This window comes from Notolabrus celidotus, chromosome 19 (genome assembly GCF_009762535.1).
Source record: "Notolabrus celidotus isolate fNotCel1 chromosome 19, fNotCel1.pri, whole genome shotgun sequence".
NCBI classification, from domain to species: domain Eukaryota; kingdom Metazoa; phylum Chordata; class Actinopteri; order Labriformes; family Labridae; genus Notolabrus; species Notolabrus celidotus.
Genome location: NC_048290.1, coordinates 25,457,789 through 25,484,957, shown reverse-complemented (window position 1 = coordinate 25,484,957; position 27,169 = coordinate 25,457,789). Strand labels below are relative to the sequence as shown.

Below are 27,169 nucleotides of genomic sequence, written 5' to 3'. Positions count from 1 at the left end.
AATGAATTACCACATTTAGGCGTTGAGAAAATTTGAAAAAACCTAATCTTTATTAACGCTTGAAAAGTCTGCTTTACAATTGTCCAAACATCTGGTTTTATTACATCTCAGACAAAGAAGAGAGAGAGAGAGGATTTTGGCAGACTAGTCATTGAACCTTGATTGTTTACATCGTACCAGTTCGGATTTATCAATGAACAACATCAAGAAAGACTTTACAAATAAATAAAGAAATAAAAAATAGAAATCAACATTTAAAATAAGAGAAAAAAGAGACAACATGAAGCAATACTAGAGAGATGAATGTACTTGCATTTCAAACCTGTGCAGAAAAACAGACACTTTAATTAGCTTTGAGGAGACATGTGGTAATGTAAAGATGGCTGCTATAGTTTCACAGACGTCTGCTACACCTGTGGGTACATTTCTAACAGGTGAGGGCAGGAAAGAAGGCGGTTCTTACTGCAGAGGCACTCTGGAAAAACTAGATCAATGTTTACCACCATGTTGATAAAATTTAAGCTTGACAAGTGGAGTCACACCCTGATATACAATTTTCTGCAAAATGGTATGTACTCCCAAGGGAACTTGTTTGGTTTGAAGTTATGCAAGAGAAGTCTTAGTCCTAAATCAAAGCCTATATCACTTGATTTTAAGTCTTTAGAAAACCATTTAAGCTCAGGAAAATACAACAATTAAAGCCACAATGTGACCAGTAGGCAGAAGAATTGGGAGTGTTAAAAATATAAATAGTACATTTCTCTTTCTGAATGTAAATACTCAAACTCAGCCGTAGAGTAGAAGTTAATCTCATGAGTTCAAGCTTAAAGTTGCAGTTCATTTTTTGAAAGCTTAATTTTAACGCAAACATTCAGCGTGTTCCCCTCACAGCAAACTTCCTGAAGAAAATGTAAGTCTTGCACATTCCCTAGAAACTGAGGTACCTTAGCTTTAAATCTGTTTATGAAATCAGGGACATTTTTAAACATTTCTTTTCAGTTTCTTTTTAAATACAATGGCCTCTAAACAATAACAAGAAAGACATGCACAAATAGAGAAACTCAAAGAGACAAACTGAAGAACCGAATGAAATAGAATTTTTTGTTTGAACATTCAAGTCAAAACTGCTGAGATATCAGTAAAGTATTAAAACATTTTCACCGTCCCTTATATTTTTCTATTAAAAGAAATCCTCTTTTTGAAACACCCGCTAACATGCTTTAAAAACCCAGAGTTCAGTTTGTCCCTGAGCATGTCAGTGGTGGGACACAGAGTGGACTGAAATAAAGTCAGAGATCACTTTCTCTCCTCAGCGTATCGCTGTCTGACCTCCTGACCTTTGGCCCGCAGCTGGTTTTCCACAGCTCTGTGTGTTTGTACTAAAGTTCGTCCCTGTAGGCAGCTGACAGCATCTCGGGCGGCGCAGACCCTTTCAAGGTCTTGTGGGAACCCCTCCAATCAGTGCGAACATTGTCATCGTCCCACAGAGTCGACGTCTCTGTGTCACTCACCCACTCAGGATCACCGGCGTAGTGGCATGGCTGAACCAGAAGAGGGAGTGTGCTGAAGGCTTGTAAGTTTCTGTTGGGGAAATGGGAACTGTAGTCCTCACTACAAGGAGAGGAAACTGCGCTTAGAATACAAATATTTCATTTAATTAATGTCTTACAAATTGTCATATTCAAAATACAACTTTTACACTTCTTTGGAAAATTCCAACTGAATTTATATTATTCTTGCAATTCAGTGTTAAGATTCTGTGATCTACGTGGAATACTCTGATTTTACAACAGATTGAGACAGAGGCTGATATTTTGAATATGGTGAAGTGACTCTAAGCATGAAGGGCAACAGCAGGACCAATGTGTGGTGTGCTGTAGTGATGCATTCTTAGCAAACTAGTCAAGCATATCGAATTAGACTCAAAGAGGTGAGAAAGAAAGAGGGAGAGAAAAAGAAAGTGGGTTGGCTATAAGCCAGTTTTCCACACATGATGGAGCACACAGACACTGCCAAGCCTTCTGGTTTGCAGGCCCTGCAGACCAAGGTGTGTTTCATCACAGTATTATAGGTCTCAGATACTCTGCTAAGTCATAATAGTTGGATGATTTAGGAACTCTGTATGCAAAGGGATCATTTCAATAGACCTTTCAGTTTCTCAATCTTATTTAATTACTTACAATGTTACTGCTGTTAAAAATATATGTGTCTGTAAATAATAGCCATGTTAATAATTTCAAACCAGAGTTTACAGTACAGAAGTTTGTAGCTGCAGTTTTTAGACTGTTTATACATAGCACCAGTCCACACTTTTGTTAGATGTTTTATCAAGAAGTTATTTTTCTATACAACTATTTGATGTATGTTGAAGTGTTCTTTGTGCTCCCTGATTTAATTTGGGGTCAAGTTGTATTCAGTTTGGATTGTACAGTTCTTTATAAGTTTTTTTTTTATCAAGAGAGGAGATGGGGGAAGTCTGAGGGAGTTTAAAAAAAAGAAAAAGAGTGCTGCTTTTGTCTAAACAAAAAGACAAGTTTGATTTCAGTATATACCTATTGTAATGAATCATTGTATGTAAATTGAAATGTGTAAAATATGTTTTTTTGCAACACTCTGAAAATAAAGAAAAGGGATCATTTAAAGGATAACGTGGTTAAAGTCAGGCGCAGGTATGTAGATGCCGCCAATAAACAACAATAATCATGTGTGAGCAAAGAGGTTATGGAGGAGGACTTTTATGATCAGACAATGAAGAACAGTGCACACTTTAAGACCACATGGAAGACATAAGTGTTGTTTTGAGAAAACCTCAACTGGAACAACATGAATGAACACAACAAAGTAAACAAGAGTCTAAAGTCATGCTGTGTAGGGCTAAGACAATGCTCAAACAGACATGTTAACACGTCACATTGAGAGTACTAGTGCTGTTATAATAATGGAAGCTAGCAAAAACCTATAACCATGCTAGCAGCTCTGTGAGGCTGATTAAATGCTATAATAGATGCCCTAACAAGCCATAATAACAATGGCATAATAATAAAAGAAGCTAATGAGTCTACAGTAATGGCAAAAGCTGTTTTAACAGGCATTCTAACAACGCCAATGTAACAAAACTAGTAAACTAGCCTTTGCTGGCAGCTCTGTGAGTTTTATTAAATGCTATAAGAGACATGCTAGCACACCATAATAATAATGCTATTACAATAGAGGAAAGCAAATCAGTCAACAGTTATGCAAACACAGACATTCTAAGCTCACAAGGTAGACTAGCCTATGCTAGGAGATGAGTGAGGCTGACAAATTGCTAACATTGACTTGTAGCACGTCACACTGACAATGTTGTGACCAAGAAAGTAAACAAAGGTCTGCTGCTAAGAAAGCAGTACAGTGACGCTAAAAAACACTAATGCGGACATGCTAATCATAATGTGCTCTGCTATTATGCTAAATTTAAGCAAGTATGTTGTATTTGCTTAATGGTTTAGCATGCTAATGTCAGCAAAACACTACATCAAGGTATAGCAAGTTTGAGAATGTGGGACAGAATGATTACAGTTGTTCACCTAATGCCTAGTCTACAAAATATAGCTCAAATAATTAACAATCATCCTTAATTAAGGAAACATAAATGTTGGTCACATTTCCCTTTCAATGGTTTAACAGATGTTTCAGTTGGTTGGTGACCAACAGTCAGACCAGCCAACCACTAAACATTAAAAGGTATTCTAGTTTTGTAAAAGATCAGTTTTTGCCACAAGCACATCTGAATCTCCTTTTTAAGGTCAGGTCTATCAACTGCACTATGCCCTTAAATAAGTTACTCATAATCCAGAGAACAAATCCCAGAAAAAAAACATTACGATGAAACTTGTTAAAAAACAACCTTTCAGTGAGATTTAAGACATACTTTAAAATGTGGTGTTCTGTTTTAGCTCACAACCACAACATATGAAACTGAATGAATAAAGATATGGCCTAAATTGACTTTCTTTTTAGAGAAACTCTAAAAAAAAGTAGCAAACCGCAGATCTTAGTACTGTTCTTTAATCTACTTGTGCCACAAAAACTAGGCTAAATATATAGCATCTATACAAGTTTACATGACTATAGGGAAGAATGCTTTTAGCAATTATGAGGTCAGATTTGGCTTTATAGGTCTGGCAGCAAAGGAAGGTTGTTGAGCTTTGAAAGAGTCAAAGTAAATATGGAAGTGATTTAAACAAGTATAAGGAAAGAACAAAGTTTGCATGCATAGATGAAACAAAATTCAATGAAGAGCTGTATTTTACTTACTTTGGATGTTTGTCATACATGATGGGGAGGTATTCATCAACAGGGAGCATCTTGGACAGTGGCTCAGCATTGAGCAGTTTTTGGGCTCCCTGAAGCGAGATGGCGTAGGACAGAGTCCAGTACGAGTAGTCAGCCATCACCAAATTCTGTACTTTCTCCACTGCCTCCTCTTTTCCAGGATTCACCTGCTTTCTACCCAAGTATCTGGAGCAAGGCAAAGCCATAATAAGAGGGAAGAAGAGGATCAAGAGGTTGAAAAGAATAGACAATTTCTAAAACCTCCCAGTTATACAATCTGGTGCATTGTTACTGTTTTATTGTTGCCAGATGTGTTGGTAACTTTTTTTCTTTTTCTGCAGCATCAGTATTGCAGCATTTGTTGAACATGTGTGCTTACTGCTTACCCTTTTAGAGAGTTATGGCAACCACAAAACAAAAAAATGCCTGGTACATTTTCCTTATTCCTGCTGATACAAACTATTGAAATGCTTTCATCCTGCTTCTAAAGTTGTGTCTGATCAATCAGGAATGATTTGGATTAAAAACACTTCTCTCCATGTCTCATGGAAACCACATTCACAGAAGGTCTACAAAACACATGCAATGTGTATTCCTGGACATCTACTTTTGATATTCACATTCTTCAGGAGGATACTTTATGGACTTGGCCAGGTCTTATTTCTAATCCCTGCCTTTCCCTTAACTGTAACCATATCCCTGAACACAATATATATATGTATAAAACATATCCATCTTACATGATGTCCCAATCCAGCTCTACTTGCTCCACCTCCTCCATCAATCTAAGGATTCGTCGTTTGAAGTTGGCCTGGAACCGAACATCATCTTCAAAGATCAGAGCCTTATCCATCTGCATGTCCACCATCTGAAGAGAGGACAAAACACCATTAGTGTCAGAGATGTTTAGGGAATCCAGATAAAACACTCAAGAAGTGCCTACATGTACTGTACATGTTAAACCTTAATGGCTTGAGTTCAGATAGATGGTCCCTTATTGTTTGATTTCAAAGAAATTAAATCCCAAACTTAAATTTTTTATATCAATTGTCATCGTTATTTTATTTTTCTTTCCATAGGAGGAAAAAAAATGTACAAAGAAGACAAGAAGTTTTATTGTGATACATTGCAGTTACCTATCCTTAGCTAATTGAATATCAGAAAAAGTTTATTTTTTAATTTTCATAACTCAAATTTATTTGTGGATTAGCATTTTTATTGATGAACTATCCCCACAGTCCCCAAAAGATTGAATTCAACATGCAGAACAGAAATGTACAGAACGAATCACCATCCTTATCTTTCACCTGTCCATTTTAGTGTCATCTTAGCTTTGCACAGAAATGGGAAACAAAGCAGCAGCTAGCATGGTTGGATGGCTGTTTTCAAACTTTGTTTTTTTAACATGATGTTAAAGGTAATTGTTGAAGGTAGTGTATGTATAAAAGCCCTGAGTTGACATGCATCTTTACCATTTTTAACTTTTTTTTACATGATAACCAGTTATTTTCCTGATCTTGACTAATTATATCTCATTAACTCAGGACATCAAAGCTGGTTTTTCCTTTCTAAAAAATGCATCTATCTTATTATATTGAAATAACAATGCTTGTTTACTTATGAAACATTGGATAACTTTCTTGCAAACTAGAAAACATAGGTCACTGTGAAAAGCCAGGCATGCCACCCTGCCGTTGCTCATGCTAATGAGATACGTTAAGCCTATTTCTATGTTTGTTTTTTGCTTTTGTGACTCTGGGGATAGGAGTTATGGTCATCCTAAGTTAAGTTGAAAAAAAACTGTAATGAGTTAAATATCATGGGACACCAGCGTAAATAAAGTGTATGGATGCATGTCCATTCTTCCCTTCAGTTCTTCTACAGAAACTCTGCTCCCATAAAAGCTAATGGAAATGCATTGCCAGGGAAATGACTCTACTCTGAGAAATATGTAGGAATTTGGAGAATCTGTTGCCTGGGTAGGGGAAGCAGTCCTAATCATTATCACAGTGTACCTCCTTTTCTCCAAACTGAGGGCATAAAAGAGGGAGAATTACTGACAAAGTGCCTTACATACATGTTGGTAACTGGTCTGAATTTTGTGTGCTGGCTCTGAACCACTTTGATTTTTATTTACAGAGCCAGAGCTGTGTACGAACTCCAGACTTTGCAGGATATGTAACAAAAAGACAACACACGCTGGCTGTTATTATTTGGTCACGCATATGTAGACTGGTTTTTGAACAATGTGTGTCCTCTCACCTCCTTCCAGATGAAGTAGTGGCTGAGGAAGCAGCCCACCTCTCCTTTGGTAAGGGTGCGTCCAGAGAATGGGTCATAGTAGCCTGGAAGCAGGTCCACACCCAGGATCTTAATGTCACTGCTGTTAAGTGCACTGCATAAACACAAGCACACATACATCAATGCAAAATGTCAACCCTGCTTCTTTAAAGAATCTCAATTATGACAGGTGGATATTAGTTTCTCTCATGGGTTACACGAGACAGAAACATGCTCCTCCACATGCAGCTCCAGTTAAACTCCCTCTGCAATATTAAATCCTCTGGTCGTGCACATGAACAATACACTATAATAGAGTCAAACTTATTGATGCATAGATGACTTCTCTTCCACTTCTCTTATAATGTGATTAGAATTTAACCACGAGCCTACAGTAAAAGCATGAACCATGAGATTATTGAACAAATCCTAATCTCCTTTGAGACAGGCAGCAATTTAAAAAGGCAGGAACAGTTAAAGGAAGCAAAGAAGCAAATAAAAAGGTAAAAGAAATTGCTTAGTGTCAGTGATTTGGAAACCAAAGTGAGGAGGAAAGGTAAAAGAAGGAGCCTTGCACTGAGAATCAAGGGTTCACATGAAGGGGAGTATATTAAGTCATAATTTAGACATTTTATTAACAGACTTTTCTTAATACTCCAATAATCCTGAACTGTGAATTACACCAAAATGAGCATTAGTACATTTCTGCTTGGACGCATTATTTCCCTCTGGTGTACATTTTCTGTCAGGAGTCTGCTTTTTATTGTGATGATTATTCTCTCTTTCTCATATACACACTTTCTGTCTCAGTCTGTGAACTGCTCTCTTTATGTTGGGTTGTTTCAGAGTGTGCACTCACTTCCCATCCACAGCGTCCACCACCTTCACGTCAATCTCCAGCTCATTCAGAGAGTGGAGCATGCGGTCTCTGCGGTCCTGACGCCGCCGCAGATTAATCAGATATATCTGAGGAAGGGAGGATGAATGATTATGTGAATCTGCATCAAATTGTGAGTAAAGTGTAAATCAATATCCTCCATTTGTGACTTTTTTTAAACAAGTCTGTATTCAAACTTATTTAGAATACAGATAAGGCTAACTTCGCACTTGAAATACTGAAAACTGCCTGAAACAAGTTTAATTCCTTTTTGCTGTCTTCATTTTCCAGACCAGCTGTGTGCTCTAAAATCAGATTATAAGCAGATGTCAACACAAGCAAAATCCACACAGGTATGAACCAGGATTTAGATTCAAACCATTTAAGAACTGCTTGGTCATGTAATAAAGGGTAGTCTTGTTGAAAATCCTTACCCCCGCCTTGGATCAGTGAGGTGGAAATTAGCCTCCAACTATGAGGCCACACCTTGACTGATAATAGTCCTGGATCAGGCCCTGCTTTAGCTCAGTCTCAAACTTCTTTTCTCTAGCTTCAACTTCTTCAGATGCTTTTCGTGAGCATTAAATAGTTTCTCCAAAAGTTGTGATATTGTGGTCCAGTGACTTCACACATATTCATCCAATCACAGCACCCTTTTTGTAAACTTGCATTTTCGGGCAACTTCTCTGCAAATGACCAAGAAACCTATTTTCCTCCTGGATCAATGTGTTCATGACCAAATTCACTTCTTTAATCTAAAAAATATTTTAAAACATAGATCTGTAATGCTGTATGAACACTCAAGTCATGATGTACTGCAGGGGTTCCCAAAGTGGGGGTCGGGACCCCCTAGGGGGTCACAAGACACAAATGGGGGGTTGTGAGATGTCTTCTAGAATGTACATTTAACCCAATATTGTAAAAAAAAATAGTAGCTAACCTTGAAATAAAACCTTGAAAAAAGAAAATGTGATGAGGTTTCTGCCATTCTTTTTTTGCCAGATGACTAAATCAACCTACCTATATGACATTCTCATATAGGTAGGTTAATTTTCTGCAGCTAAATCAAGCCACATTAAAACACTTTGATGGACAGTGGAGCGCCAAGTCCTTGGCACTTGTATTTTAAGGGTCGCAGGATGAAAAGTCTGAGAACCCCTGATGTACTGTGTCTTTCATATCTCTGGATCAGAGCACGCCTAAGACTTTCTTTTGTGGCTGTGCAGCAGTCAGCTGCGCCACTTCTCTGAAAGCTCTGGTGTGATTGTTTCTCTTTCTTCAGCTATCTAATCCAGCCTCAAACTTTAAGGTCTTTAGGGAGACTTTAAACAGTTAACCCATAGTTCATGTGTTCTTGTGATTATCTATCCAATTTGAAAAATGTTTGCTCTCCCAGTAACCAAATAGCTGATCTTAAAAAGAGGTTTTATTTCCTTTTTAAACATTTTATCTTCACACTGAAATGTTTGGAAGTCATGTCAGAAGACAAACAACTTGCCCAGTGGATAGATCGCTTTTGTTGGAGCGTTTCTTCCAGTCACTAAAAATGGATGTATAATGGGTTTTTAAAAAGCTACAAAGTATTGCAACTTTAAAGAAAACTACTGCAGAATAAGGCATTTGTGTCCACAACAAACACAAGAAAAGGCTGAGAATTCCTGTTCAAATAGCAAGCTAATAAACAAACTTTTTACACTTGTTGTGATCATTGAGGACTTGTTCGTTCAGGAGTCTGGATTAGGGAGCATTGTTTTTTCACTGACATTGAAAATACCATGAATGATTGTTTCTCTAAAACACAGCTACATCCAAACCAGAGACCAAACAGAACAAGATGTCTCTTACCTCATCAAAGCCCATGAGGTCTCTCTGTTTGGGGAACATGTGGACGAAACGAGACGGCTTCATGGGAGGACCATCGACTGGCAAAAAAGAGAGATGAAAGCTAAGCTAACAGAACAAGAAAAACCTGCAGAGACGTAGCTGCTTCATATCAAATAGTGAAAAAAAGTCTATTCTTACTCATGGACTCTAGAAGCACATGGACAAAGTTGAGGTGATCATCTTCCAAAGTGTGCTGAGGTTTAGCCGGGACGTTCAGGTAGCCGTAGCGCTCCTTGTTACACAGGTACATCTGTATCTCTGAGAATTAAATTGAGATAAATCCATAAATTAAGAAATTAACAAGACATTTACATTTTTTTATAGAGTCTTTAAAGCTCCTTTGAGGACCTTTCAGTGTGTTGGCCCCCTCTGTGGACAAAGCAGCCAACTCTTTTCTCATTGCTGACTTTCATTTAGAGGTATCAATGTTCATTTTCAGTCTATTTCATAAACAGATAAAAAAACGCCCAAGAGGATCTTTAAGTGGAGGAAATTACAAGAATATATCAATAAAATAAGGAGCACTAATACACCTTCAGCTCGGCATGAGAAGGCAAACACAATGATGTCATCGTAAGGCCACGAGTAGTCATCGTGAGGAGGGAAGAAGGCCAGTTTCTTCATGCCTTCCTTCCTTAAATCCAGCAGCATGGTGGAGTGGACCATTGGCACGGGGAAGCAGCCCAGTCTGTGGCGGTGTCGGGTGGGGAAATACTCCGCTGTTCGACGATAATATCCCTGAGAGAGAGAGAAAAAGAGGGAGTGAGAGAGAGAGGTGGATTGACATAAACAGGAAAAGCATGAGCATGAAAAAACATTTACAGCAAGTTCACACTCACCTGAGGAGTGATACCGCACCAGTAGTTCGAGTAAGCTCCCTGCGAGTCTAACATGGGAGCGATGACAGACTTATTTTCTGCTATCATCAGGTTGAGTGTGTCTGGGTTGGTGAGGATATTGTCTGTGTCTGCGTACTGAAACAGAGACACAGAGGAAACGGATGAAAGAGAGCGGAAAATAAGAGCCTCATGCCTCTGGGAACAATCGTTGCCAAAACTTGTTCTTGGATGAAACAAGAGCAGCGATGGGAGGACAACTTTCATCAGATAAAACAAGAGAAAGGACTGATATGAATCCTGACACTGCTGTCAGAATAAAGATTGTTTCAACACTCACCAGGATGTAATCAGCCCAGCGCTTTCTTGCGAAGTTGAGTGCTGCCTGCTTCAGCTTCATCACATACTCATATCTGCTGTTTGGCCAGTGTTTGGGACCAAACTCTCCTGCATACGACCTACAACAGAGAGGGAAATCACAGTGGAATGTTGTCCTTATTTGTTGTAGCTTTCAAAATTGAATGGCAAGATTTTATCAGCTTCAAGAAACAGACTTATTTCCCATGCAGGTTTCAAAAATGAAGAAATAAATACCTAAAGAGTATCTCAGGAGCTTGGCGAATCTATTTGGGAGGGTTGCCCAACTAAATTCTGTATGTATCTCATACAAAGCTCAAAACAAAGCTACACTGAAAAGCTTATAAAGATGTTTGTCCTCACATAGTTACAGGTATGGACAATCAGAAGCGTGCTTAATAAGCATCTGGAAATGACTGCTATCTTTAGGAACACTGCGGCTCCGCCATGACTAATAGGTGAGCTGCAGATTAAAAGGCTATTAAAAGATGCATTGTGTCTCTTTCACAGTGAGTCAGGCAAAAGATAGAGTGAGCAAGAGCGGTGATCTAAATGCAGGTACGGTTTGTAAATCCATTCGTTTACCCCCAGTTGATAAATTCAACTAATCACCAACATTATGACACTTCAGGGGTTCTCTGATTGTGATCCTGATAGAACAAAACAGATAAAGTAGCTTTACATGAATGCAGCTACTTAAGTCTTCTAAGATTTGTTTACAGGATCAGAACCAGAGGTTCCTCTTCCTCAGGTTAAAATACATGCTATGTGTTTAGACTTACGTGGGCTTGTCCAGGGGTCTCCATTCCACATAGTGGTAAAACTTCTGCATCACAGTGAGCCACTCTTTCAGTATGGCTGTGGTGTTGTCTGCGTTGTGGTCTGTGGCTGCCCTGAAGAGAACAGAGAGAGCACAGTTAAAGGCCTTGTAAGGGACTTTTAGGTTGTGTCAGCTCTTATCTCTATGCTGACTTTGTGTTGAACATGTGAAGTACTTTGAAAATAAATGTTCCCCTACTTTAGTTTAACAGTCAAATGTATCACACGGAGAATCTTTGCCTTGAAAAAGGAGAGCTGTTTTGGCAGTGTGCAGTTAGTCACTCAGCATGACACGTCCTCCCTGGCATTCAGACTATTATAGAAATTGCCAATGCAATTCTGGTAGTCTTGTTTGCTTTGGTAGGTCATAAAACAGCATCAGTATTAAATGCAGTTTGTTCCAGCTAAAAAACTTCTCATAGGGGCTGCAAATAAATGCACAACATCAACTAACAAATTCAAATGCTTGTTTAAAGGTGGGGAGAATACTTTACATAATATTCATTTTTAACAACATGAGACAGCTTTCTTATAAAGGATCAAAACTTTGAGAATTCTTGCTACATTAAAAGAGGCCTCACCAGTCAGTAAGTTTTTTTCAGTTTCTTCTAATCACAGTATCCCACTGTCACCTTTATGCTGCCTCAGCTATTGTACGTCATCTTCTAAACTCTGATTTTTACATTGGAATAAGCTTTCAACATCACTTACCTCTACTCCAGAGATAGAACATCCACACCTGTGATTTTTTACTTTTTGTAAAGCAGGGGTAACTAAATCATGTCGATATAAATTTGTCACATGGCAAGAGATTCTGCAAATCTCCCGTTAATGACTCTTTAAAAGGTCATCATAAACCCATTAGCAGATAAACTTCTCAATAAACTCTAATAGATTATTGAGAAGGAATATTTAGAGTGTGGGATTAACCAAAAGACACTCTAGTGTAGGAAATTGCTCCTTTAATTGTTCAAAGTTGAATTATTGACGATTTAGATTCATATTGATACTGAGCTTTGAAATTAAAGCTCCTGAAAGATTTGAACTGGTTATGAAACAGACTGGAATTAATACTGAAGCCTCTTTATGAGCTACAAAAGTATTCCAAAACAACAAGAATGATCATTTCAATGCAGTTGTTTCTAATGCTTGAACTGCTTGTGTCAAAGGGATTTACATGCACAGTAAGGACACGTTTAATTCTTCACAGAAAGCTGGATGAGATTTTCAGTTAAAAAACATCTCTTACTCGTTAAAGTCATGATTAGCAAATTGATAAGATGTACAATTTTGTCCACAGGGGGTGCCAAAATTGACATAATCCGAGTTCCTCACAGTAGCTTTAATTATAGGGCAATAAGAGCCTTGATTATCCTGCACACAGACACACACACACACACACCACTATGAACACACACCTACTGGGTTATTATTACCTCCACCACATTTTTAATGTTACTACATCATTAAACACAATTAATCAGTCTTTTCTAATTACCAAGGTCTACTGAGTACTGTTAGGCAACTTAGCAACTGTTAATCTTCCTCATTAGAAGCAAGTTCATCAACACAAACAAGCAGAATAGATTTTAAATTAGATGAGGGTTGGTTAATGGTACATAAACTGCAAGTAAGCACACTATAGAGGCATATGCTGCAAAAAACTATTAAAAGACAGCTCTGCTTGTGGGTTTAACAAGTGATTACTTTGTTAAACTGACATCTAAGAAAGCAAATGAACCTGAAGAAAGTTGTTAAAACACAGAATATCGTGCAGTACACAGTAGGAAATGAAGAGTGTAGAGTTAGCAGGCTGCAGTGTGAGGGGCACAGAGGGAACAAGGGAGGGGTGGTAAGCTGCTGCTTTCACAAACTCATTTAAATGCCATTGACCTTTTGAACGGCTGCTATAGTGGGATAAAAAAGGAGACCCCCTCTCTCTACAAACAGTCTGGCAGAGCATGCAGAGTCTATGCAGGGCACCCACCACACAGAGATGCGGTCTTTGGGGTAGTTGAGTCTCTCCAGAGCTCCAAGGTAGTACGGCAAGGAGTGAGCAGTGTTTCGGGCTATAATCGCGACGACCACGGTCGGAGGCTGCATTTTCGATTCCTCTGGATACTTTTCCTCCGAGAAGTAACATTCAGTCGGTAAAACAAAGGCCAACAAAACTAGAAAGTAAAGAGACATGGTGGAAGCTGGAAGCTGTGAGTCCTCAGAGCTTCGGCACGCAGGACGCGTCAGCAATCCCAGAAAAAAGGGCTTTCCCAAAAACTTCAACCCCCACTACTTTGTGTTAAAGCTGCTCGCTTTTTCCTACAAGAAATCCAAACCCAAGTTACAAGAGAGGGTTAAGTTACAACTTCCGCTTTGGATCCATTGCACAAAGAAGTTCTGACAAATTGTATCCAAGAGATTAGTCTGCATGTAGGCGTGATTTGGACAGATTGTAGTTTTGCGTAAATCTCAGTAGACGACGGTGACATAGTGGGAAAGGTATGACGTGTAGCATGAAACATCCTGTCAGGGAAAAAGTGATGCATTGATCCGAAGCTATCATGTAAGTGGATACTAGGCGATATAATGATATATTTGTCAACATATTGACCCAATAAACGTTATTATTTGTTAGTATAATTTGTATGTGACAGGTCAATCATAATAATAATAATAATAATAATAATTTATTTGTAGAGCACCTTTCAAAACCAGGTTACAAAGTGCTTTACATGGGCAGCAAAATAAAACAGGCAGATCATAAAAACATACAAGTCCAGATAAAGAAATAAAACATATTTTAAAAGACATAAAATTCCCTTAAAAGAACTCTAAAGGAATACAATTATTTTAAAACATATTTCTTAAGATGGTTTAAATAAAATAAAGTCAAATAAAATTCTGATAAAATCCGGGAAGGCTCTGCCATAAAAGTATGTTTTAAGAAGGGATTTAAAAGAGCTCACTGATTCAGCAGACCTGATCTCCTCATTCATATTTCCACACTGTTATAGATACTTGAAGCGTGCACATGTGGCGTAATGCATGCAGCTTTGCAGGACGAAACCGATTTGATAAAGCTAAAGAAAAAAAATTGCAGAAAAGTGTGCATTACGTAGTTTTTCAAAGAAGTTTCTGCTGTTTATTTTGGCAGCAGTTACACAGATTGACCAGCAGAGGGAGGTTTGATCTAAGAGAATGGCCTCCACTCCCCCTGAATCTTATGGCTCTCTGTTTAATGGTGGGATGTAGGCCTAACTTCTTTCTCAAGTACTGCTAAGCTCATCTGTGAGGATTCTTATTGTGCCTTCAATTGGTAGTGCCATTTTCATTTGGAGGGAACTCTAACACTTTATACATCTCAGCATTTATTTGTAATCTATGCTTATATCTTTGGAAATTACCATTTTGCATCATCAAGATATTATCACACCACACAATGTGACATTCTTTCATATGGTAATGATACTCATATACCTTTTTGATGTTACCTAAGTATATTGTGTTTTATTACAGCTTTACATAGCTCCTCCACGGCTTTAAAAACAGCAATTGTACATCCTGCTGTGTTTTATGCTACACCGAGTTCCAAAAGACACCCACAGTGGGATCTGCTGTGTAGAGGGAGGTCATTGATTACATCTAACCCTCTGTGGAGAGCACACACTTGTGATGCAAATCAAAAATCCTCAAAAATGAAAGATGAATTGGCAGAGGATTTGAAATTATGAAGAATATTGGGATCTAACTCGGTTTGTCTGTGTTTGTGTGATTGCATGGTTAAAGCACAGATAGTCTGCTTGTTGCTGTGGGGGCAGGACAGCTTCACAGCTGCAAAAGTCTTCTGCAAACAATATTAAGTAATGAGTTTAAAGCAGAGTAGACTTGATCAGAAAAATCTCACAATGATCAATAGGTTGATAATTAACCATATATGTTTTGGGATACTTTGCGTTTAAGAGAGAAAGTCTTCAAATGAAGCTATCAGGGTTCTGATCAGAGAATTAACAGAGTCATAGTAGCTGATAACAGCTACACCAGATTGTTGCCTCCCAGTATTTAGCCAAGTGGCCCTTCAGATTTTAAATCCAACTTGTAATTTGTCATTTCCCATGTGCACTCTGGCTTTATTTATCACAGCCCTAAAGCCCAAAGAGGCTTCAGAGTTTGCCACTCACACTGCATCCATTGTTGAGCAAGAACTCATAAAACAGAGTTGTTCTTGAGTTAATGAAAGGGTCAAAAGATGCTTCTTTTATTTGCGTGCCCCTGAGTGGGCTTGAGGAAATCCATACCTGAGTGGAGGAATCAGGAGCAGGCACAGGCACTGGGGTTTGGTTTTAGGAGTGGGTAGATTAAATGTGTGTTTGGTCACCTACCCACTGATCAAGACCAGGAAATCAAGAAAGTGGATGACATCCTTCATAAACAGCTTGTGTTATTTGTCACTCCTAGGGTCAACAACTTTTTGCTAGTCAAAAATATCTTCCAAGTAAAGTCATAGTTGAATCCCTTCCTGCTGTGTCCATTCTTACGGAGGATCAGCAGAAGTGTTCACTTCAGGTTTTGCTGCAGGGACCACCTTGAACCTCCTGAATGACCCCTGGAGGTCTCTGGGGCCCCAGTTTGAGAAACTCCCTTGACAGCTGTTGTCAAGACTGTTTTCAGAAAAAGTAAAGAAATCCAGCATGCTACTGTCAACTACTGGGTTGTCATGTAAGATTAGTAACCAGCATTCCTCTGTATAAACACTATGTAGTCTGATAGCCTGAACTGATAATCCAATTTAGACAGATTACACCTGTTATCACTAAATGTAACAACTCAGTGAAAAAACTATAAGAAGTCTAACATGTTTCAACATTTCCAGGAGTCTGCAATTATACTGCACACATGCATACAGTCCAGTTATTAAAGGAATCTTTACAGAAATAAAACTTTAAAGAGAGCACAAAAACAAAACAGAGAGTGACCTAGAATACTTCATTGAGGAACATCATATTCCATTTTGAATGTTACTGAAACTGAACCATCGACACTATACATTTTCTATCTTTCTATCAAATTATATTATGGTTTGGCATCTGTTTTAGCAGTTTACACTCTCTTCACTTTTTAATTCTATTTTCTACATTTTAAATGCTCTCTTGTCATGTGTTTCTTTTCATGTATGTCTTTTAGTGAAGTATTTTGAACTGCCTTGTTGCTGAAATGTGCTATATGATTAAACTTGCCAAGGCTTACCTATGAGAATAAGCTTAACAAGAGAATTTATCCTTTTCTCAAATCTTTCCCTTAGAATTGAATGACCAACTAGTCTGAATGCAGAAATCAGATCCAGCAAGTTAGTAAGAGTTAGTATCTTTCAACAAAATTGAAAAATGATCAATATATATATATATATTTTCAAAAGACACTCTCGATCCTGCATTGAATGATAGATCTGGTACATTTTCAGCCAAGAATTCAGTATATTTAAACCCATACTAAATGTAATGATGCAAATATTTTAGTAGTGATGCTCCATCAGCTCCTCTCTCAAGTGAAAATTCAAGATCAGAAGTTGAGGTTGAAAGGAAAGTGGCTGTGAAAGAAGCAAAAAGAGGAGTGATGGGAGCAGGAAAAAGAGAAAGAGGCTGATAGAAAAGGAGAGGCATAAATGTTGATGGAAAATAATAAGCAAAGTGGTATATAATGAATTTTGGCTCTTCTGGTGGCCTGTGTGAATAAACGAAGGCCGTCTTGGTTAACAATAGCAGAGCTGGGTTAAAGGGGCCATTTGTGTGGACAGGTCAGGGAGGTTGAGGGTCAGATCTCTCCTATTCATGACACCCCAAGTGTTGCCACACTCACACACAAACACATGCATGCATACACGTATGTCAGGGCCACTTTCCCATCGTTTGTGGCTGTGGCAGATCTGGGAGAGTTCAACCTCGGGCACACTAACTTTTCACTGCGAGGTCAAGGGTGGAGATGGCGTTTGTGTGAGGGGGTGTGTGAAAGAGGGACATAGGGAGAGTTAGAGAATGACAAAAGAAAATCTTTATTGTTTTGACCAGATTGAGAAAAGGCGATAATGCTTTTGAGGCTTGTACTTGTATTGGGATTTTGCCAGAATGTTTTTTAAACCCAAATTACACTAATAAAACACATAGACATGATTATTTCTAGTGTTTTTAACACATACTGAGAGTTTTTTTTAATTTACGCAGGCTGTAAAATATTGACCATAGTGTTAATCATACTGGATGATCCATCACGTTTGTCAAAAAAGCATAGCGAAAGCAAATCCAAACTGTACTTTCTAATAGATAGAAAATTCCATTTACCTTCATTCACTGAAACTCTGAGCCAGAAAAATCTAAAGACAAACATCTCAAACTTTAACTGAACCTTTTTACGGATACCGCAGACAGAACCTGGAAAAATAGGGTTACGTACATACACAGATATTCGTGTTCTTAAGGATACAGGTTGGAACATAATGAGCATTGAGATTGTTGTGATATTTGAGGTTTCTGCCTTCCTTAAAATTAATGGGAGGGAATGGATTCATGTGTTATTTGAAAAGATACAACCAAAACCTGACCTTTAGAAAATTTAACAGCAGTGTATCTTTGTCTGCTACATCCTGAATGATCCACTGTGTATGTTTTGACAACATTCCTACACTTATCATTGATCATCTGCAATCTGTGTTGTAAAACTTCACAAACATTTCTTTTAACAATAATTTTGAATAGCGGATGTTACCTTAAGTGGAATCCCTTTTACCTCCATTTATTGTACAGTTGTAAGGCAATAAAATTACAAGACAAATATCTCAAACTTTAAGAAAAACTTTCTATAGATACTGTTGAAAGTACATGGAAAATATTCTTACACACATGCAGCTAGTTTTGTTTTTTATTTGTGCAGGTTGAGACACACTGCCATGATATTTCTGAAGTTTAAAATCAATGAAAGTTATGATAATGGTATGGCACCTAAACACACACACACAAAAACCTGTAGAAAATGGATAAGCAATGTTTATTTTTTGTTATGACAAATGACTGGAATTCATTTGAACTTTCGTTTTCTTATTGATGAGAAGTTACATTTACATCCATTGATTTCTACCTTCATTCAATTCAGTGGAAGTAAACATGATGTTTTGTGGCTTACATAACACCCAAAAAAGGACTTCTCAAATTCAACAGCAATTTGTCTCTTCTGCACTTGTCATGGATAATTCACAGTCCTTTATGTAAGAAAAAATATAGCTTTTTTGTTTTATTGCTGGGCACCCCAGAGGGACAATCCATTCATTGTAACTTCAATTTCTATCATTGGTAATCCACAGTCTTATTGTAAAACAGAAATACCTTTTTCCACCAATGATTTTGCATAGCAGGGTGAGCCTACAATGAAATTCCATCTTCTTATATCAATCTACTGGATTGACAGCAAACATATGGCAAACATCTCTAACTTTAGACCAAGCTTTCTCCTTAACACAGCTAAAGACAAAATGTTTCATATGATTTATGGACTACTGTCACATGCCACCCTCAAACAAATGCACATCTCATCTCACCATGTCACCACTCTCTCCTTTCATCTTTTCTCCACCCAGTCAGAACCCTTTAGTTAGCGTGAGAGAGTGAGAGGCTGTAGGTTGGGACATGTCAGAGGGAGAAGTGTTTCTGTCTTTGTGTTTGGTGTTGGGACCCGTCTGGTTCAGGCAGCACAGTGTCGTGACATTCTCACAAGCTTCCGGGACCTTTATTGCTGTGGCAATAATCAATAGCGTTCCCACAGAGACGTCTTTTGGCTGGGCGGGTCAATATCTGTCACTCAGGGTCTGAGCCGTGGCACATACCCTCTTACTCAGCAGCTACAGAGGCCTCTCTCTGTCTGCCCATCCTCCTCCCATGTCATCTGATGTACCTCAGGAGTGTAATGTTTTTACTATTTAAGGTGCCATGTGTATTTTCCTATGAAGTATGTCAAAATCCATATAGAATCCATTAAGACTGTAACTGATGATTATTTGAAAGATTGTTTTTGAATAATATATTTCCAAAGTCTCAGATGTATACATTAATACTGATATGAAACAGGGAAAAGCAACATTTTTTACATATAAGAAACTAAAACCAAATAAATATTTTGATTTTTGTTGGTGAACAACTTGAGGGATTTGTCATTCATCATTAATGTTATCCATTATGTTTGTGCCAATCCACAAAACTCCTGTAGGTTTACTGCTTTTATTTTGGTTGAATTTTTGACGCTCTGACATACTTAATTTAAAACATAAAAATGTCATGACAGTTTCCTGAAAATTAAAGTCTGATATTTTCCTTTTTGAGTTTCCCATTCAGAAACGTGAGGTAGAAATATGCCACTAAGCAAAAAGCAGGTTATAAGTAAGCTTACAAAACATACAGTATTTTGAGTGCTGCAACAAAGAGAATATATATAGATATATATATATATAATATATATATATATATATATAAGGACCATTTCTGTGTTTTTGTACCTTTAAGTCTAGCAACAAATCAGGGCGTTAATGTGTTTGTGATAAATCAAGTTTAACTTGTTTTACAGCATGAACATTTTCAAGTATGTTTCAAGAACATCAAGTGTATAATTTTCTGTAAATGAGCAGCAAACATTTTAGAAATCAAATGTGACATTTTTTACAAGCTTTCCATAAAAAAAAGGTTTTTTTGTTTATTGTTTTAGTCAGCTAGCTTTGTATTTAGTTAGTTTTTTAGCTTAACTGATATAAAGCAAACACAAGGAGTAATTTCATTGAAACTCACATTTAATTTTTGATTCTTCTCTCAACTCTTTTTAAAAATGTATCCAAACACAGTCTTTTATTCCACAATGTTTTTGCTTGCATGGGGGGAAGGTGCACATTTGAGAAAGTGACAGATTATTATGTTTTAAGTGTCTGTAATAAACTCTGCTTATTCATTTATGACAGGAAACTAAAGCAGTTTTAGAGATCAGACACTGAAAAGGACAATAGGTAACTATCACTATCGAGTTAAGGCTTCTTCAGAAATGAAGATTTTGGGGTAGGGGTTTAATTGCGCCTGAATTGCATTCAGTTACTTTTTTAGCTACATTGGTACAAGGCAAAAAGAAGGCCAAAAACCATTTGAAATAAAAAATTTATGTTTGAATTTAAATTTTCGGGTTATGCTCAAAATGTATCAATTAGGAACCACCTCTTACAGTATTTCACACATTGAAGTAAGCTGTATGTATATCTGTGTTTGGTGTGCCATTTTACTTAATTCAGTCTCAATCACTCATACTTCACATCACAGGAAAAATGTTTGTGGTCATGGTGGTCAGTAAATGAAGAGGAGGATGTCGTGAAACCAGCAGCAGTATAGATAAATTGACTGCAAGGCCAGTGGGCTTGGCTCTTTTTCTTTTTTTAACCCCAGGTGGCCAATAGTGCTGTTTGACTCCAGCACTTAAAGAGAATTGCTTGAGTAAAAAAAAAAAAAAAGAAAGACCTGTGTTTGTGAAGTCCAGTCTTTACACAGCAGCACTTAGTCAGCATGAAAGAGCTGATGATCCAGACTGAAATAATGAGATTATGAGGTCAGTGATACAGGTATGATTGTATTAAGGAGCTCTTATGAATATAAAGCAGATTACCAACAATTTTCTTTTAATCTGTTGTGAGATATTTTGACTAAGATTTTTTTCCAAGTGCTTATTCTTTTTAGTGCAAACTTGGTGATTCACTTCTTTTTTATTGTGGCATGATTTAGGAATTTGGGCTTTTTTATTTTTCTCAACTCACCAAAAACTAAAACCGTACACTTGTACAGAAAGGTTGTTTCTGCATGTATTTCTGCATGTTTTAGCCTTTCAAACACTGACTTACAATAACAACTAGCTTCAAATTTGTGAGCCCCCCCTGAGCCCTGTGATCTCTACAAAGTAACGGTGAGATTAGTGCAGACTTCTCGGCTTCTCATCTTCTCTGTTGCTCCCTGGATGACGCTGTCCGTCGCCTCGTTGCCAGGCAACAGGGCAGCCACTGTCAAAGAATTCAGGGGGATGTTTAGGCAGCAGCATGCTTGCATGGGGGGAAGGTGTGTGTCTCTGTGTGTGGTTGCAGCATAGGTGTGTGTTGGATCAGAGTAGAGAAAAGCAGGATAAATCTCAGTTTTGCATTTATGTAAGAATGTGGTTATTCTTTTTTCCTTCTCCTTGTGATCAGTGTTACAAAGAATATTCTTCATCTAAGTCACCAAGAAATACTTGCACCCACACAAATGCATGTTTTTGATGTTTGAAGGGATGGGTTTTCATTGGATTAGCCCGGTCAGAGGGTCAAATACTTGGCCCCAAATAATATGTGCAACAATCTCCTGTCTGATTCAATGGATTAAAAATAAATGGTTCTAAATTTCATGAAATATTTCATAGACGTAAGTAAAGGAATGTGCAAGAAGCAAAAGTGCTCCTCACAATCAGAGATAATCTAAATACTCTCCTGTATTTGCTGTATTTCTCCCAAAATGCATTATTCCATGCATCTATTAATATTTGTTTCATATTTATTTATACCCAACATATATGGGATATTTCTTTTACTTTTTGGAAGTGGGGTTGTATGAGTTACTTTTCAATACAACAGTGTTTAACACAGAGGATCCCAGTTAGCCTGGCCCCAGCCAGAGAATAAACATGGAAGCTAGGCAATCAACTCTAGTGCTCTCTACGGCCACCACATGTGTTACTCTGCCTGATCAGCTGAAATATAACCAAACTAAAAGATGAGTGATTCTGACAACAACAAAAGATATGCTGTTTATTGTGGACAAAAGAGGACGCCTATATGAACCAGAGTTTATGGAAAAATTGAGACTAAGCAGAACAAAAGAGAGGGGAGAAATTTCTATTCTGAAGAGAGTGATCCCAAGTTACCTGACGTTGCAGGTGTGTGAACTTTGAGGCCGTGCCCACGATCTGAGAAAACGACTTGCTGTCACAAATGGGATTTGGTAACAGCAGTTTCTCAGGACCTTTCTAAATCAGAGGATGCTAGTAGCTCACATACGGCTGCAGTCCCCATCCCTCATCAAGCAGTTTCCTGCCATACTGAACTCACCTGTTTTCTACCTACTTTCTTCAATTTTCAGAAGTTAAATCAGAAAACCTGAAAACTGAATGGAAGTGAGCCTTCAAAGAACATGTCCAGCTCTCTGTGTTTTTTATTGCATAAAGACAGGACCCATGGTGTGCATTATATGTTTACTTTATGAAAATACACTGTGTTAGCTGTTGAAGGGGCATAGCTGAAATAACAGTCATCTGCAGCCATTACTGTGTCTACCATGAAATGTTCAGTATTTGCTGCTTAAAATAATGTTAAAGTAATACCAAAATTAGAGCCAAAAAAGTGGCATTCTGATGGCATAGTAATTCACTGACATTTTTTTTAAAAAGAGTACATACTAAAACCAACATTATTGTTTGTGTCAGAGTTTCTCAGTAAGCTAAATTGCGTGGTAAAGTTGGTCCTGTTTGCAGAGGTTAATGGCCTAGCTTCACTTTCGGCGCTTCTTCGGGTTCCTCAACAAAAGAGCCGGGCAACTCCTGTGGGTTACACAATTACTATTGATCAAAACCTAATGCAGCCCCACTTCAGAAAAGTCAAACTGTCCCTTTGATCCTTCACTAAGCAAGCATTTTGCATCTGTGATAAGAAAAACAGGCAGAAACCTCGGGCAGCACCAGAGTCATTGGTGGAAAGCCATCTACCTGGAACAGGCCAGGTAAGTGTTAGAGGGATGGAAAGAGATAACCAGTCAGACAAACAGACCGTCATACCCACAGGAACAAAACTAACCACAGATATTAATTAATTGAAGCGATAACATTCACATTTCCTGCCTATTGCTAATTTTCTTCTAGAAATGAACAAATCCTGCTTTTGTCATCACTGCCATTGAAATTTAGCATAATAAATGATCTTTTGTGCTCAAGCAGGTAGATGCATGCATGTTTGTCCACTGTTTAGAATATTTTCTCCACATTTAACTCTTTGTCCATTTGTCCCACCACCCTGTCTTTCCTAAACTAGCTTTCCGCTATAAATTTCCACGACATTCCCTTGCCTCTTTCTCTAACCTCTCCTCTCTGCTCCCTGTCCTCTCTAGCCGTGCCCTGTAGCAGCAGGGAGGAGATGCCTTCACCAGAGGAGGTTTATTTTAAGGATTCCCTCCGCTCCCTTTGTCCTCTCCCTCTCTCCTCTCTCTGCCTCTCTGTCTCTCTTCGAGATAGTTTCATAGCCCACCCCGTCGACTGGGCCTCCCTCTCCCCTGCCAGGCCTTTTAGCCAGCGGGTTAAACATTGATTTGTGAATGGAGAGAAGCATAGTGGCCCCCGCCTGGAGTGTAGCGGTCCCCTACTGTTTCTGTGTGTACACACACACACCCCAACTATACACCACCAAGAGTAGCAGACGACATGAAAGCTACTGAGCTAAAAGGCCTTAATTCAGCCTCTGAGGGTAGTTGATAGTGTTTCAATTTCTTTTTTGTGTTGCTACTTAGACTTTAATAGTTAAGATTAGATATTTAAATTGCAAAGCTGGACAACTTCCAGATTTAGCAGAGATATGTTCTCTGTCTCTAGCTGAAGCCAAATACACACCAAAAACTGAATACCTTTACTTTGAAGGAACTTTAATCAAACTAAATTATTTTATGATATTCTTAGTGGATATTTTCCACAAACTGAAGAGATTTTTACATCTATAATTAATGCCACTTATCACCTGCATCACTTTTTAAGCTGTCATTCATTTTTGCTATACATGTGCAACATTGAAAGAACCACCTTTCTTGCCCATTTCTGTAAAATAAACAAAAAGTTTATTGAGGTCACACAACAACTTTTATTCAGCCCTTCTTTGCCCTTTTTCAAAGTAACAACTCTTCAAGTCTATAAGCACCAGCAATGAGTGATGTCAAGGTGAGAGTGAAAGTGTGGACCCTCTTGACTCCATCTAGGTTTCCCGCCTCTGGAGGAGTCAAGGCATGAAAAGGCAAAAGAAAGAGGGAGTGAGGTAGAGGAGTGGAGATGGAGGGGTTTGCCTTTCACTGCTCACTAAAAAAAAGAGCAATGAATGAGTGACTGGCTGAAAGAATGAATGAATGAATGAGAGGCGGGCTCGGCCTGAGAGGGGGCTCTGCATGGCCCTGTGGATCAGCAGAGGTTAACTCGGCTTCTTCACGAGGATGAAAAGGGGAAAAAACGGATTGAGCTTTAAAGAGGAGGACCCCCTGCGCCCGGGGCGGGATCAGACAGGATGATTTATTAGAGAGAGAGAGAGAGAGAGAGAGAGACAGAGAGAGAGAGAGAGAGAGACAGAGAGAGAGAGAGAGAGAGAGAGAGAGAGAGAGAGAGGCAGAGAGGCAGAGAGGGAAAGTGGAGGAGAGAGCGAGAGAGAGGAGGCGTTTGCAAGCGTCAAAAAGCTGCAGCGCAAACGCAGCATTCAAAAGTGCTGATATGCACGACATGAGGATGGGCTTGACACAGATTCCAGTTTCCAATGACAGTATGCAAAAGACTGTACTCCTTAAAATAAACTGTCACATTTGCACATTTATGCAAGGCCTATGTTTATGTACAAAAACTAGAGCATGCCAGCTCTATTGAAAATATGTTATCTGCATGCCTGAAACACATTTCTTTGTGCATGAAACCAAAAAAATACTAAAATAATATATGCGTTTTGGTTCAGCATTTGTTCGGCTTTTTTTCAGCTTTCGTCGGAAAGCTTGTAGAAATACTAAAAACTGAGCTGATTGATCACAGTTATCATGATGAACAGGTGCACATGTGTACTGAGAGATTAACCTGGGGTATGTTCAACATAATGGGGGTTTAAATGTGGACACATACCCCAAACTTATATAAAACGACCCTCGCACTCCTGCGCAACTTTAGGTTTCTTATTGCAAGTAGGCAACTATTTAAATGAACTTTAGTACATAAATGGTAATGTATCCTGATTTGAACTATGATAACGCGGCCTCTGCTATGCAATCAGTCGTCCATCACATCAGCATCATATAAACAACTCATTTTCTGTCACCCCGGACAAAAACTTGACACACAGGCCTGCATACAGTAGTTTGCCCTTTTCTGCAGCAGAATGGCCGCACATGGCGCTGAAGGCATCGCTTTATGCCCGCGTGCCTGGTTACAGCGTTGCACTAGTTTGCTCACACAAGAGAGGGGGGCACAAGACAAACAGTGAACGTCATGCAGTGCGGTCAGAGAGTAAACAGTGTCGGGATTGTAATCTCTTTTTGGGGAGAAAATAGGGCTGTTGTGTCTTTAAGAGGGGCTGCTGGTCCCTCATCGCAGCTGCTGGCGTGTGTGTGAGTGTGTGAGTGTGTGTGTACGTGTGTATGTGTGTGTGTGTGTGTGACATAGAGGACAGCGGAGATTCATTACTTAAGCAGTACAATGGACATTTATCACCCCGTGGTGTTATTCAAATTCAGTACCAAGCGAGGACCTTCTCCACTCCTCTCTCCGCCTCGCGCCGCGGACGCAGCGTTTATTGTTGGGAGAAAAAGGCAGGAGGGCACACAGTCAGAGAGAGAGAGGGAGAGAGAGGGAGGCAGGCATCCAGGCAGTCAGTCAGCACGAGAGAGCCGAGAAGGAAGGATGGAAGCAAGGGAGGCTGGAGCCCGCTCCTCTCCTCCTGTCCCTCAGCCTCCTTTCGTCACCATACGACGCTGCTGGCTCGAGGGGGATTTGGAACGGAGAGACCCGAGAGAACGCACATCGTGGGAACTGAACCAAGGACGCAGCACCACCGGGAACTAAGGGGTTTCCTTTTTGAAAGGAAAATCGGCTTTAAAACACAAGAGGAAAAAACATAAACGCTTTGAGTCTTCCTTAAAAGAAGAAGGGATTTTTTCTTTTCTTTCTTCCTTCTTTTTTATAGGTTTAACATTCATGGAAAAGCCATTGTGCATCCTGAGGCTCCACAACTGAGCAGTCTTCTCTTTAATCGATGACAGTAAACAGGTGCAGAAATGGCGAAGCGTTTCCCTGGCGTTCTGACCTCGGACTTTAAGATGAAAGAGAAGTCCAGCTCACTTTTTTCTTCCTATTTTTGATGCACTTCGAAAGTGGGACTCCCTTGTGCAACCAAGGGGGATGACATTTTACTTAAAGATGCATTTCAGCCATCTTAAGGCCCCAGAGAGCTGGACTGAGTTGGGGTTAACTTTACAACTAGACACTGAGCGGTAGCTAAAAGAGAAAGTGGAGAATATGCTGCTTTGAAACAGAAGAAGAGAAGTCACAAAGTGGCTGTGGCTGCTACAATGCATATTTTGCATTTTGAAATATTTTATTAGAATGATGCACTTTATTCAAATCAGATCAGATGAATGCACTAGCTTATATTTGATGTACTATAAGGTAGTGTTCTGAGGCACTCAGAGGGTTGCAGTTTTAGTGTGTTGCAAAAACATCTTGAGGTTTTTTTTTCTGCTGCAACAGCCAAGTGTTGGAAATGTATGTGAGAAAGGCTGAGTAGAGGGGATGTCAAGAATAATGCACATTGCCGCAGCTCTCTTTCTTGTCTAAAAAAAAAAAAGGGAAACAGTTTTAGTGTCAGACGCAGCTCATTCTGTCAAAGGGCATGCAGGCAGCCGTAGCAGGTGCAGCTTTGGGCCTACAGCTACAATAACTGCTCGTGCACACTTGAGATTAAAATGATTCAAAAGCTCTTTTTTTGTCTTTT

General features: G+C 38.8%; 1 protein-coding gene across 3 annotated transcripts; it reads right to left on the bottom strand.

Annotated features, from left to right (window-relative positions):
- Positions 1-26: 26 nt before the first annotated feature.
- Positions 27-13,864, bottom strand: cercam (cerebral endothelial cell adhesion molecule). 3 transcript variants are annotated; one of them, XM_034710156.1, is made up of 12 exons: positions 13,355-13,864; positions 11,331-11,441; positions 10,532-10,649; positions 10,195-10,329; positions 9,889-10,093; positions 9,494-9,613; positions 9,317-9,393; positions 7,454-7,560; positions 6,577-6,709; positions 5,055-5,182; positions 4,297-4,500; positions 27-1,611 (listed from the first exon to the last, which is right to left on the bottom strand). In XM_034710156.1, the coding sequence occupies exons 1-12, from the start codon at positions 13,555-13,557 to the stop codon at positions 1,380-1,382; spliced, it is 1,773 nt and encodes a 590-aa protein (XP_034566047.1). In that variant the 5' UTR covers positions 13,558-13,864; the 3' UTR covers positions 27-1,379. The 3 variants fall into 3 exon arrangements, with proteins under 3 accessions (XP_034566047.1, XP_034566048.1, XP_034566049.1); XM_034710157.1 differs by having other exon boundaries at positions 11,331-11,436; positions 13,355-13,464; XM_034710158.1 differs by lacking the exon at positions 13,355-13,864 and adding an exon at positions 13,261-13,270 and having other exon boundaries at positions 11,331-11,436.
- Between the last annotated feature and the right edge of the window lie 13,305 nt (positions 13,865-27,169).

What these genes read in the sequence shown, in the direction of transcription:
- cercam (XM_034710156.1), bottom strand. Translation starts at nt 13,557, where the DNA reads ATGTCTCTTTACTTTCTAGTTTTGTTGGCCTTTGTTTTACCGACTGAA. An exon ending in GCTGGGCTGATTACATCCTG is followed by an intron (nt 10,330 to 10,531) that starts GTGAGTGTTGAA and finishes TCTCTGTTTCAG; the next exon opens with TACGCAGACACAGACAATAT. An exon ending in ATGTATGACAAACATCCAAA is followed by an intron (nt 1,612 to 4,296) that starts GTAAGTAAAATA and finishes CTCTCCTTGTAG; the next exon opens with TGAGGACTACAGTTCCCATT.